The sequence below is a fragment of the Schistocerca cancellata genome, chromosome 2 (assembly GCF_023864275.1).
Source record: "Schistocerca cancellata isolate TAMUIC-IGC-003103 chromosome 2, iqSchCanc2.1, whole genome shotgun sequence".
NCBI lineage: Eukaryota > Metazoa > Arthropoda > Insecta > Orthoptera > Acrididae > Schistocerca > Schistocerca cancellata.
The window spans coordinates 15,174,803-15,188,894 of NC_064627.1; the positions used below are offsets into that span (position 1 = coordinate 15,174,803).

Here is a 14,092-nt window from a genome sequence, read left to right on the forward strand (position 1 = left end):
AACAGAAACATAACTACAATGACATAACTATAATAACATAACATAAGACATGAAACATAAAACAAAGTCCACAAGTATGCTATTAACATTATAAGTATTACTGATACCTCACAGATGTGTCAGTAACACTGGTATGGAAATGTTTACACATAATAACACAAGCTGACTGTATCTCTTTTCCAAGATTCATTTGTTTGAGGAACATCTTAGCAACTTTTTCTAGTGCATCCTCAGGCCAAGCAGTAAACCTGGAAAAAAAAAAACATAAGTAATGACTGTAGCTTACAGCACTGTCTGGAACTGCAGACACAGCCGAACATAACCTGGTGAGGACACTTAGGTACACTTAAACAGAGTAATGTTTGTAATTATCAGTGGCAGCTATCCGGGCACAGTATAATATACTTATATACCCACACTACAATGATTTTCTATATTACTCTAGACATAAATGACCATTTCCGTAAATCACAGGAAATGATTATGGTGATGCAGCCATATAACTGTTATTTCTTAATGACGTGCATAGCCACACAAAATGGTCAACACCACCTACAACAATGTGGCATGGATTCCATACGACCAATGATGAGATACTGAGGAACAAATTGGCATTCTTCCATAGGTAAATTTTCCAGATCTGCAAAATCTGTGGGAAGTGCTGATCTAGTTGAGATACGTCTTTCAAGTACATCTCACATATGTCCAACAAGGTTTAACTCAAATGAGCCCGTTGGCCTCGGAGCACGTTACCCATCAATGCTCCACTGATGTAGTTACTTTGCTTAAAATTTTACATTTACATTTATATTTTACATTTTTGCATATTCATTTATCGATTTCACTCTTTTACTGCACAGTTCTAAGAAACTGTTTTCTAAGCACATATAACATCCAAAACTCTTTGACATGAGAGCTTATAATGGAGCCCACAATTGTAACTTAAGATACCTTTTATTAGACTCAATAGAAATTCATTCTAATAACAATAAATCACAGTAGGTTTTAGGGGTGGCATCAGGATAATTAGGAGTTGCAACTAAAATCTAATTGTTCTTATAATTTTTACATTAGTATGAGAGTGAGAGCCAAAAGCTTAATGGCATTTTTTATTTGGCTCTGATCTGCACAGACCTCATCAAAATCATTGTGCACAGAAAAAATATCAGGTGAGCAACCACACATAAAGCAGTCAGGCAAATATTGAAACTGTTCCCATATAAATTGAACTGAAAGATGCAATATGATGGAAAGTGAATCTGTTACTGCATATGGTTTACGCCTTTGACTGAGATAATACCATTGATATTCCTGATGTCACTCTATATACAGACAATATCTGATTCCACGTCAATGGTCATGTTCACATACAAAATACATGATTATGGTCAACTGAGAATTTTTGTGCTGTACTTTAAATGCTATTTCATGATCATACAACAGGAGTGTGGGTGGAGTATCGGAGTTTTATTTTTTGAAGAAAACATTAACAGTGAACGTTACTGTTTAACGATAAACAATTTCATTGGCCAATTGAAGCAAGACAAGATACACTACTCATGGTTTCACCAAGATGGCACTACTACACATACAGCTAAAAACACTGTGTGTCACCTGGAAGAGTTTTCTGAGCAATGTGTCATCTTGAAAAACCTAGGGAGTCCTCCCTCACTGAACGTTACTCCACCAGACTTTGTCTTTGGGCAGTAGCAAAATCTGTAGCATAACACAATTGCCCACATACACTTTAGAGACATAAAAATTTAAATAACTCCATAGGTGAGAAGTATATCACAATCAGACCTGCAGAAAGTGTTTTGCAATAAAATTAAGTGGGTTCAGACTTATATAGACAACCATGGACGCCATTTTCAACATATGTTGTCAATACACAGCATCTTTCCAAACACCTTGTATTAGGCAGCTTTCTTACTTCCTCTTCATTCTTGGGACTGTAAACTTTGTTTTAATAGGGGAAACATGTGGGATCAGTGTAGATAACTGTGTAGTCAGGTTTCAAGAATATAAAAAAGCTTACTTTTCAGAGGAATTTATTTATATCCCCACCCCCCACCCCTTCCACCTCCTCTCTCCTGTGTGTGTGTGTGTGTGTGTGTGTGTGTGTGTGTGTGTATGTGTGTGTTTGTTTTACAAGGATGTTAGTGTTTATTATACAATTATTATTACTAGTAGTAGTAGTGCAAATGGATCTTACTGTAATACAAGTTTCTGAATTACTAATTCCTATCCTTTTAGACATTACAATAACAGAAATTATTCTATGGAATAGGGAGTGGTCATCATTGTTCCTTTTGAACTGCAGTGGATTATGTATAACAAACACCATGAGAAAAAAAATCTACTGTGAAGCAGTAGTCAGAATCCCAAGGTTATTAAAAAGGCGTCTGCAAGATGGTGAGCACCACTTATTATCCTTTGAGCATATTTTTGAGCAATGAAGACTTTCTTTCTTAAAGATGAGTTGTCCCAGAACTTTATTCCATATGACATTATTGCATGACAATATGCAAAATATGTGAACTCACTGATTTGTCTCGCCCCCAGATTTGCAGTGATTCTAATTATGACAGTAGCTGAACTAAATTGTTTTAGGAATTCCAGAATATGCTTTTCCAGTTTAAATTCTCATCAATACGGACACCTAAGAATTCTGAAGTTACCATTCGTTTATTACAATTTTAGGAACACTGTTTACCATTTTTTCTGTCTCTGTATGTATGCTTGGATTGGTTGCAATACTAATCTCATATTCAAATGGCACTAATACTGCTTGTTGCATATTAAATGGAAGATCATATATATGTGTACATATACAAAGAACTATAGCGGACCTAAGACTCCGCCGTGGGGAACCCCACATGTGATTTCTCTCCAGTCAGAATAATGTCCATGAACTGCATTGGTTGAGCAACTAAATATAGCTTTTTCCATTCCTTTGTTTAGATATGACATTATCCATTGGTTGGCTATACCATCAATCCCATAAAATTTCAATTTATCTAGGAGAATATTGTTAATTACACAATCAAATGCCTTAGATAGGTTGCAAAAAATACCAGCCATCCCCGTTTTGTTATCTGGTGCTTGCAAAATTTGTTGTGTGAACATGTAAATGGTAACCTCAGTACAGCAACTCTTCTAAAATCCAAACTGTGATTTGCTGAGGGTATTATTGTTGCTAGAATACATCACCTTCTCAAGAATTTTGCAAAATGATGTCAATAGTGACACAGGTCAGTAGTTACTGACATGTTTCCTGTCACCTTTCTTAGAGAGGTTTTTAACAATGGCATAGTTCAGTGTCTCTGAAAAAATGCCATGAGTTAGTGATGCATTACATATTTCCCCTATGTCAAACATCCAGAAAAATTATTGTTAAGAAATTAAAATATGAGTCTTTTGTGAATATGTTTTGTCTGGTCAACACTTCACAACCTCAGACTTCTGAAATGAGTTCATTCAGGAGCAACAAGTTTGGCATGTCTTAATATCAAACTGTAATTCAGTTTTAAAACAGACTATAAGAGAATTGTGTATATTGTTAAGAAAGTATTATGTAAGTGTCATTAGGACTGGATAGAAAAGCTTTTAAGCTTTGAAAATATTATTTATAGCCTATCTCACAAAACACCATATGCTGTGCAATTTAGAGAAAAAAAAGCCACTCCTCTCTCTCTCTCTCTCTCTCTCTCTCTCTCTCTCTCTCTCTCTCTCTCACACACACACACACTCAACATTTTTTTTGAAGCAATTAATCAGTTATCATCAAGAGATATAAGAAGTACAAAGGCAGAAGATGGCATTACAGATGTAGAAAACTGGCTAGAACACTGGACCATTATAAATTAATTCAACCACTTAACTATAATTAGGGTCACTATGTACTTGTTAAAACTGACGTGAAATCTATGACAGTAGAGGATGAAATGAAGAAATGCCATCATTACTACATGGGCCCATTTTGTATTGCAAGAATTTGTCGTCCAAAGTCTGTAGGAGAGGGAAGTTTCAATAAAGAGATGCATTTTCATCATATGGAAACTATATGTTTCATGATGTAAGTATTATCTCTATGTAATAGTACTGTGGTTTTTTTTCTGCTTTTCATGAGGTGGCGTGTTGGAACCATCTACATCACCATTATATCAGCACGACAGGAAAGGGATGTCAGCACACACTCCACTTGACTTGACCTGTGTGACCCCATCAACCCATGATGCCATGCTGGTCTATCCTGTGCAAACAACTTCATCTCCAAATAACTATGGCAGCCTGCATCTGTTTGAATTTCCTTACTCTATTCATTTCTCTACAGTTAAATGCCCCCCCCCCCTCCCCCGTTCCCTTCCATACATCCTTCCATTACCAAACTCACAGCTTACTCATATCTCAAGATGTGTCCTATCAACTTATCTCCACTTTTACTTGAATTGTGCCATTAATTTCTTATTTCCCCATTTCAATTCAATATCTCCTCATGGTTAGTTACTCAATCTACTCATCCGATCTTCACCTTTCTTCTGTAATACCACATTCCAGAAGCTTCTTATCTGAACTTCTTTACAGTCCATGTTTCACTTCTGTACAAAACTACATTACAAACAAATGTCTTCAGTAGAGATTTCCTAAAACTTAAAATTTATATCAGACGGAAACAAATTCCTCTTTTTCCAGAAATGCTTTTCTTGTTAATATCAGTCCTGAAGAGGGGCAGCAGCCTTTTCAGTAGTTGCAGGGGCAACAGTCTGGATGACTGACTGATCTGGCCCTGTAACAATAACCAAAACAGCCTTGCTGTGCTGGTACTGTGAACGGCTGAAAGCACGAGGAAACTACAGCCATAATTTTTCCCGAGGGCATGCAGCTTTACTGTATGGTTAAATGATGATGGCGTCCTCTTGGGTAAAATATTCCGGAGGTAAAATAGTCCCCCATTCGGATCTCCGGGTGGGGACTACTCAAGAGGACGTTGTTATCAGGAGAAAGAAAACAGATCGGAGCGTGGAATGTCAGATCCCTTAATCGAGCAGGTAGGTTAGAAAATTTAGAAAGGGAAATGGATAAGTTAAAGTTAGATATATTGGGAATTAGTGAAGTTCAGTGGCAGGAGGAACAAGACTTTTTGTCAGGTGAATACAGGGTTATAAATACAAAATCAAATAGGAGTAATGCAGGAGCAGGTTTAATAATGAATAAAAAAAATAGGAGTTCGGGTAAGCTACTACAAACAACATAGTGAACGCATTATTGTGGCCAAGATAGATACGAAGCCCACGCCTACTACAGTAGTCCAAGTTTATATGCCAACTACCTCTGCAGATGATGAAGAAATTGATGAAATGTATGATGTTCCACATCCTGGAGGACCTCCTCACTACGGATCAATTGGAATGAAAGTAAATCTAATCTAATCTAATGAGATAAAAGAAATTATTCAGGTAGTGAAGGGGGGCAAAAATTTAATAGTCATGGGCAACTGGAATTCGAGAGTAGGAAAAGGGAGAGAAGGAAACATAGTAGGTGAATATGAATTGGGGGTAAGAAATGAAAGAGAAAGCCGTCTGGTAGAATTTTGCACAGAGCATAACTTAATCATAGCTAACATCTGGTTCAAGAATCATAAAAGAAGGTTGTATATATGGAAGAATCCTGGAGATACTAAAAGGTATCAGATAAATTATATAATGGTAAGACAGAGATTTAGGGACCAGGTTTTAAATTGTAAGACATTTCCAGGGGCAGAGGTGGACTCTGACCACAATCTATTGGTTATGAACTATAGATTAAGACTGAAGGAATTGCAAAAAGCTAGGAATTTGAGGAGATGGGACTTGGATAAACTGACTAAACCAGAGGTTGTACAGAGTTTCAGGGAGAGCATCAGGGAACAATTGACAGCAATGGGGGAAAGAAGTACAGTAGATGAAGAATGGGTAGCTCTGAGGGATGAAGTAGTGAAGGCAGCAGAGGATCATGTAGGTAAAAAGACGAGGGGTCATAGAAATCATTGGGTAACAGAAGAAATATAGAATTTAATTAATGAAAGGAGAAAATATAAAAATGCAGTAAATGAAGCAGGCAAAAAGGAATACAAACGTCTCAAAAATGAGATCGGCAGGAAGTGCAAAATGGCTAAGCAGGGATGGCTAGACGAGAAATGTAAGGATGTAGAGGCTTATCTCACTAGGGGTAAGATAGATACTGCCTACAGGAAAATTAAAGAGACCTTTGGAGAGAAGAGAACCAATTGTATGAATATCAAGAGCTCAGATGGAAACCCAGTTCTAAGCAAAGAAGGGAAAGCAGAAAGGTGGAAGGAGTATATAGAGGGTCTATACAAGGACAATATTATGGAAATGGAAGAGAAGGTAGATGAAGATGAAATGGGAGATACGATACTGCGTGAAGAATTTGACAGAGCACTGATAGACCTAAGTCGAAAGAAGGCCCCGGAGGTAGACAACGCTCCATTACAACTACTGACAGCCTTGGGAGAGCCAGTCCTGACAAACTACTACCATCTGGTGAGCAAAATGTATGAGACAGGCGAAATACCCTCAGACTTCAAAAAGAATATAATAATTCCAACCCCAAAGAAAGCAGGTGTTGACAGACATGAAAATTACCGAACTATCAGCAGCTGCAAAATTCTAACGCAAATTCTTTACAGACAAATGGAAAAACTGGTAGAAGCCAACCTCGGGGAAGATCAGTTTGGATTCCGTAGAAAAGTTGGAACACGTGAGGCAAGACTGACCCTACGACTTATCTTAGAAGAAAGATTAAGGAAAGGCAAACCTACGTTTCTAGCATTCGCAGACTTAGAGAAAGCTTTTGATAATTTTGACTGGAATACTCTCTTTCAAATTCTGATGGTGGCATGGGTAAAATACAGGGAGGGAAAGGCTATTTACGGGAAGCAGATGGCAGTTATAAGAGTTGAGGGGCAAGAAAGGGAAGCAGTGGTTGGGAAGGGAGTGAGACAGGGTTGTAGCCTCTCCCCGATGCTATTCAATCTGTATATTGAGCAAGCAGTAAAGGAAACAAAAGAAAAATTTGGAGTAGGTATTAAAATCCATGGAGAAGAAATAAAACTTTGGGGTTCGCCGATGACTTTGTAATTCTGTCAGAGACAGCAAAGGACTTGGAAGAGCAGTTGAACGGAATGGACAGTGTCTTGAAAGGAGGGTATAAGATGAACATCAACAAAAGCAAAACGAGGATAATGGAATGTAGTCGAATTAAGTCTGGTGATGCTGAGGGAATTAGATTAAGAAATGAGGCACTTAAAGTAGTAAATGAGTTTTGCTATTTGGGGAGCAAAATAACTGATGATGGTCAAAGTAGAGAGGATATAAAATGTAAATTGGCAATGGCAAGGAAAGCGTTTCTGAAGAAGGAAATTTTTTAACATCGAGTATAGATTTAAGTGTCAGGAAGTCGTTTCTGAAAGTATTTGTATGGAGTGTAGCCATGTATGGAATGGAAACATGGACAATGAATAGTCTGGACAAGAAGAGAATAGAAGCTTTTGAAATGTGGTGCTACAGAAGAATGCTGAAGATTAGATGGGTAGATCACATAAATAATGAGGAGGTATTGATTGGAATTGGGGAGAAGAGGAGTTTGTGGCACAACTTGACAAGAAGAAGGGACCGCTTGGTAGGACATGTTCTGAGGCATCAAGGGATCACCAATTTAGTATTGGAGGACAGCGTGGAGGGTAAAAATCATAGAGGGAGGCCAAGAGATGAATACACTAAGCATATTCAGAAGGATGTAGGCTGCAGTACGTACTGGGAGATGAAGCAGCTTGCACAGGATAGAGTAGCATGGAGAGCTGCATCAAACCAGTCTCTGGACTGAAGACCACAAGAACAACAACAACATGGGCACAATAATTAGTAAGTGACTACATTCAATCTGTCTACTGCATATTCTACATAGTAAATATGTTTTTTGGATAATAATTACCTTTTGTGTCTCTTCTTCATTCACTGTACACTAAGCAGAACTTTCTACAAAATTTTTACTTAGGGATGATTGCTATTTTTTGAGATTGTACATTAGTACATTTACCATGTGCATTTTTTTTTAATGGGTGTTATTCTATTGTCTTGTTGTCTCAAGTTATTGTTTCTTTTCTTACATAAGGGGGCATTTTTCCTTTTGATTTCACACTGACACTTTCAGTACCCCTAAACTATAAAGTTATTTTTTTAATATCATTTTCAGTCAGATGATGTGTATGGATCCAATCTCCTAACATGCCATAAAGACTATCTGTCTTTTGCATTCTGCATTAGTTCATTCTTTCCTCAGGCTGCACAGATCACGATGTATGAACAATTATGTTGCACAGTTCGTTAACCTACGGTAATTGTTAAAATGTTGCATTTGGCAGTGGTAGTGTGACCAGAAAGCATGGACTGATGACGAATGACACGGCATCACATAGTGATCGGTGATAACTCGTGGCTCTGTACCATCCTGGATAACCACCATCAGTGAGTATGGTGGCTAGCTGGGAAGAGGTCCAGTTCTTCCACCATTATGGAGAGACATAGTGATCTTATCTCTGCGTCACAGAGTGTGGAGCTGTAGGGTACGGCTTCAAGCAATTGAGGGAACTCTGATGGCACAATGGTACATCTTGGACACCCTGCATCCTCACAAGTTACCTCCCACATGACAGTATCATGGTGCTGTTTTTCAACAGGAAAGTGCTTGTCTCTACAAAATGTCTGCGTGACATCGAAGTGCTTTGCCAGCCAGCAAGAATCCCACACCTGTCCCGGATAGAATATGTGTGGGACCATCTCGGATGTCAATTCCGTTCCACTGCCAGCTTGCCTTAGAAAGAGATAAAACTTTATGACACCCTTCCCAACTGAATAAGTGCCTGCATCCAGACCAGAGTGCGCTCATACTGTCAAGTTCTTTGCAATATGAGTTGAATTTCTAACCAATAACATAATATCAAAGACTGTCACAACCCATGTAGTTTCATTTCATTTCCTCTTCCCCTTCTGGGAGCATCACTTTTTTATCAGGTAGTGCAGCCCATCAAAAATATTGTCACATTCTCCCAAGTACCTTGCACAATGAGAGATGCAGCTAGAACCCTACCATCCAACTCCTATTCAGTTTCTTCTGGGATTTTGCACACACAAGGAATACAGAACCTGTGGCTGTGTTGGACAGGAGTCAGGAAATGTTTCATTTATACATGCTCGTAGATGTTAAGATCAAAGTGGGATGGTACACCATTCTATTAAAATTATATCCTCTACTAAACAATAATAGATATGTGAACCACTCTTCAAATAAAATAAAGTTGTATTAGTTGATACTCTCTTGAGACATGCTCTTATGTAGCACTGTGCCTGTGGGTGAGAAGGTTTGCACACTCCCAAGACACAAAGGGCCATACCAAAGGTAGCGTAGCAACTGGCAGTGACACTCAAGCCAGACGAGCCTCAGCAAAGGAGTCACGTGAAGTGTGTCTCACAACACTACTTCTTCCTTTATCCTACCCTGCTTCCTACTGATAGAGATTGTCAATATAGGTACCAAATACATACAGCGGAGATAAAAATACAAACCAAATCCTCGAACTGGCATTAGTTGGCCACATGCCTAACATGCCTACTAAGGAGGAGCTTCAGAGAGCTGTCGCATGGATTAAATGCAGGAAATGCTCTAGTAGAGACAATGTTCATAGCAAATTTATGAAACTGGCTCCACTCTCCCCACTGTTCTACTACATTTTATTGAACTATTGAGCTGGGGGTACTGTGGGGTAGGATACACACATTACCAACATAGTCTTTCTATGCAAAGGTAAAGGAGATCACAATGGTTGCAATTGCTATTGTGGAATTTCACTGCTGGGTATTGTTGGAAAAATGTTTGCCCATTTGGTGCTGGGCAGACTGGAGAAAATTGCCGGGCATGTGTATCCTGAGTCTCAATGTGAGTTTCAAGCCCAGTGATCTACTCCTGATACGATCTTCACACTGTGACAGATTCAAGAAAAATGCGAGGACACAATACATCATTTTTGATGCCTTTTATCATCCTACTTAAGGCATTTTGACACATTCACTTTACTAGTGAAGATAGGGCATCCTACAAAACTCCTGAAGATGATCAGGGCTTTTCATGATGATATGGAGGGTGCTGTTATATTTAGAACGAACACATCACATCCTTTTCTTGAGAAAAGAGGAGTTCATCAAGGCTGTGTGCTGGGCCCTACCTCGTTTGGTATATTTTTCACGTTACTTCTCAAGGTTCAATTCAATGAAACAAACATTGCCATCCAGCTATATATCAGTGCCAACAGGAAACCTTACATCATCTCATTACTCAGATCAAAGTGCTATTGTGAGGACGTATTTGAAGGTTACCTTTTATTTGCCAGTGATGCCGCATTCATAGCACACACTCAAGATGATGTTCAAACGTTTGTGGACAAATGTTACTCTGCATGCGGGCTCTTCTCCATGTCTCTGGAAGTAAAGATGACTGTGCTCATGGCGCAAGGATACACAGATATCCCTGCCATAAAATCTGATTGCTTGTTGTTGAATGTCATTGACATATTTTGCTACCTCGGTTCGCTATTGACAGAAGATCTTTCTCTAGATGACGAAGTAAATGCACGAATTGGCAAAGCAGTGAATACTTTCAGGAAGCCCCGGACAAGAGTAGGGGACAACAAACACCTTATAGTGACCCCAAAAATGCTCATCTATTGAGCATGCATGCTGAGCACCTTCTTCTATGGTGCTGAGACCTGGACATCATATGCCAAACAAGAATGAGAGGTCAACATCTTTCACCTGTTGTGGAGCTTCCAAAACATTCTAGTTATAACATGGAAGGACCACCTGACAAATGATATAATGTAACATATTATTATTATTATAATTATTATTATCATTTCTTTCTTTATTTTCTTTTCTTTTGCTCTCACGTTCTTTTTGTACCATAGATAAAATTGACATACAAACAAAAGAGATAAAGAGATGTTCTTCAATTTTTAATTGCTTTAGATTCATCTGTCTGTTTCTAGCAGTGGTAACAGGTGGACGCGTGATGAGTTCCACCGTATTGGTATTGTTCAGAAATGTGTATTCCAATTGTGCGTTAGAAAGTATTAAAGACACTTATCAAGATAGCAAAGTTTATTCATTCATTCATGGCAATGATACCCATCTGTTTCTCTCTCCACGATGTGACAAGAATTCTGCATTAAGAGGATAGAAGCTAACAAGAAGAATTCACGTGAGAAGAAAAGGGGTGATCCGGAACCAGTATTGTCATACCAATCTGCATGCACAACAGCGGTAACAAGAAAAGGATGTACGTAAATTTACAAATGTTAAATGCTAAGTATATGTATTGGATGTTGAAGGTCTGTTTATATTAGAGCCAGTTAAAGTTCACTCAAATATGAGTGCCTTTCAATTTTTTTCAATCATTCTTTCAAAATTATTTAAGCAGCAAATTTTAGTCAGTTTTGAATATATATTACATTTTTAGTCTCCCTGCCACTATTCAATGGTGACTGTTCAAAGGACGGCACCGAGCGGAATATGAACAGTCCTTTCAATTGTTGAAGAAAAAAAAATTTTTTTTTGAGATAAATGATCAATTTTATCATTACAAATGAACTAATGAGGCCTTTGCTGCATTTGTTATATGTCTGTGAGATTGGTACTATTTATAACTTGAAAGAGCATATTAATGCCGGGAATGCGGATTTCAGCGGTTAAGGTAGGAAGCTGCTATGCTGTATGCTTATACAGCTGCGCTTGGCGCAATCTCTCTCACAGTCTTTTCCTTTCAATTAATATCCTTCAAGGAAAGTGCATTTCTGTATAAAGTCCACATTAAGGTGCAAAATAATTCTTTCAAATTCTGTAAGACTGTATAAATAGCACTTTATCAGATAATAATTAGGTTCATTACTGAAAATGCACATAAAGCAGCTTTAATTGGAAGATACTGGAACAAACTAAATTTCATGTTTAAAATTCTTTCTTGCCATTATTTTGTAAAACACCGTTCACAATGGAGTCAAAGGAAATGGCCATTCTTGAAATCTCATTACAAAATACAATATGCCAAGACGACAGTAATCTGAGCTTGGCAACAGTTGAAGGTAAAGCCCCAACTTGTGAACTGGCAGATGGCTACCAAAACAACCAGGTTGGCGTCCCATTATTAAAAAATTAAAGACACTGGTAACATGGCAAGTCATGATGCCACTTTTATGACGCTCAATGAGACAATTTCTCAGGTCTTACAGGGAAACATTTTCTCAAATAGTGAAAATGAAGTTGGCGATAGCAAAAATTCGTTTGATTATCTGCTCATGACATCATGAATGCAACCACAGGAAACAGTTCACAAAAGCAATGCAAATATTAGTGGGACACACACTTTGACCAAGCTAATGCAACTAATAACACAACAGTTTGCATGGCAAAATCAGGTATTTAACGATTTCAACAATAGTATTAGTCAACAGTTCAGTGAGGTGAGCAAAACTACTGCACAGCAAAAGGAAGGCATTTAACAATTTCAAGAATAGTATTAGTCAACAGTGAGGTGAGGTGAGCAAAAATATACCCACTTAATTATCTGACTAATTATCCGGTAAGTTCACAGAGCTCAGTAAACAACTAAAACAAGAAATAATTACAGACATGTCCCGCAATATAAATACATTAACGGAAAAGGTAACATCGATAGACTGTAAACAGGAACAACTTGCAGTTGAGTAGCAAAACCTTAGTGAAGCATATTCTCAAATTCAGGAGACACAATCCCAAGTGGATATGTTGGTAAAAAAAGTGATGAACACAGTCAGCGAGCTGCAAGATGTATGCAAAAATCTACCTACGGAAATACACAAGTTGAGTCTAAGGGTAGATCAGTTTAGAGTCAGAATTTGCCAAAAAGCAGAGAGATAGGTTCTGTGCAGATGTAAAGGAAATAACTGAAAAGGCTAAGCTGGGATGCTGGATACGGGCAGCATGGGCAGCACCCTTGCTGAAAAAGTAGTGTCAGAAGGCAAAATTTATGATACTGTATAAGAAGGTCTAAAAGAGAAGAAAAGTCAACTTCTAGTTAAAATAGACTCCGATTTAAAGGAAGCAGAGGAAAGACTGCGAGGCAGTGTCAAGACTACTGACATTCCAAAACAACATATGACAGAAAACAAACCTATGCTTTTGGAGAAGTTATGTACCTGCATTGGTTATCCACACACAGTACAGGATTCGCCCATCTAAGGAAAATAGCGAAGGTTGCAGAATGCAACAACACTTGCCGACAATTGCATCTGTTGGGCAAGCGCAGTTGCCATGTGCTACCCCACAAGCGAACATAAACATGGCTGTCACTGACAGCGTGGCATATATGTCAACATTACTTGCCAATGAGGGATTACTTAGGCATCGACAATTTCTGGTATTTACTTCTGAAGGGAAAAGAGCACACCCTGTAGTCTTTATTAGAGCATTTTTAAATGTTTTACCTCATACCTGGGTTGAAGAACAGAAAATTTGATTTGTTGTTGGATACACACAGGGTGATGTTCTGCTATGGGCTACGGACATGGCAGAACGTTGCCACTATTATGAACAGTTTGAGAGGCTCAGACATGGAGTATTCAACCCAGTTCCATTTAATAGCAGGTATGGGAGCTTAAGTGGCTATTTCAAAAAATATTTGAATAAAACCAGTTACTGGATGAACGCAGTATACCCAAGCAGATGTGCTGAAAATTTTAAAGAGCCGTCTTCCTGCCCACACTAGGAAAAAACTCATTACTATCTCTGAGAATGATAAAAAATACATTCTATCTGTACTGGACTCAATACAGTTAATATATGAAGAGAGACCACTACAACCAAAGCCTGTTACTACACCGATAGCGACACAGAGATTTACGGACCAACAAGTAAACAACGGATTCGTAGTACAACACGGATGGCAACCTTACTCCACACAGACCTATGATAATGGTAATGATAATCACAACGGCAATGGAAAA

The 14,092-nt window shown here is 38.3% G+C and overlaps 1 protein-coding gene across 1 annotated transcript in view; it reads right to left on the reverse strand.

Moving 5' to 3' along the window:
* LOC126163202 (dynein axonemal heavy chain 3) overlaps positions 1 to 14,092 on the reverse strand; it is a 1,221,238-nt gene that overhangs the window by 485,751 nt on the left and 721,395 nt on the right. The window contains exon 40 of the mRNA XM_049920156.1: positions 108 to 248. Coding sequence (XP_049776113.1) covers positions 108 to 248 — 141 coding nt within the window. The remainder of the gene's footprint in view (positions 1 to 107; positions 249 to 14,092) is intronic.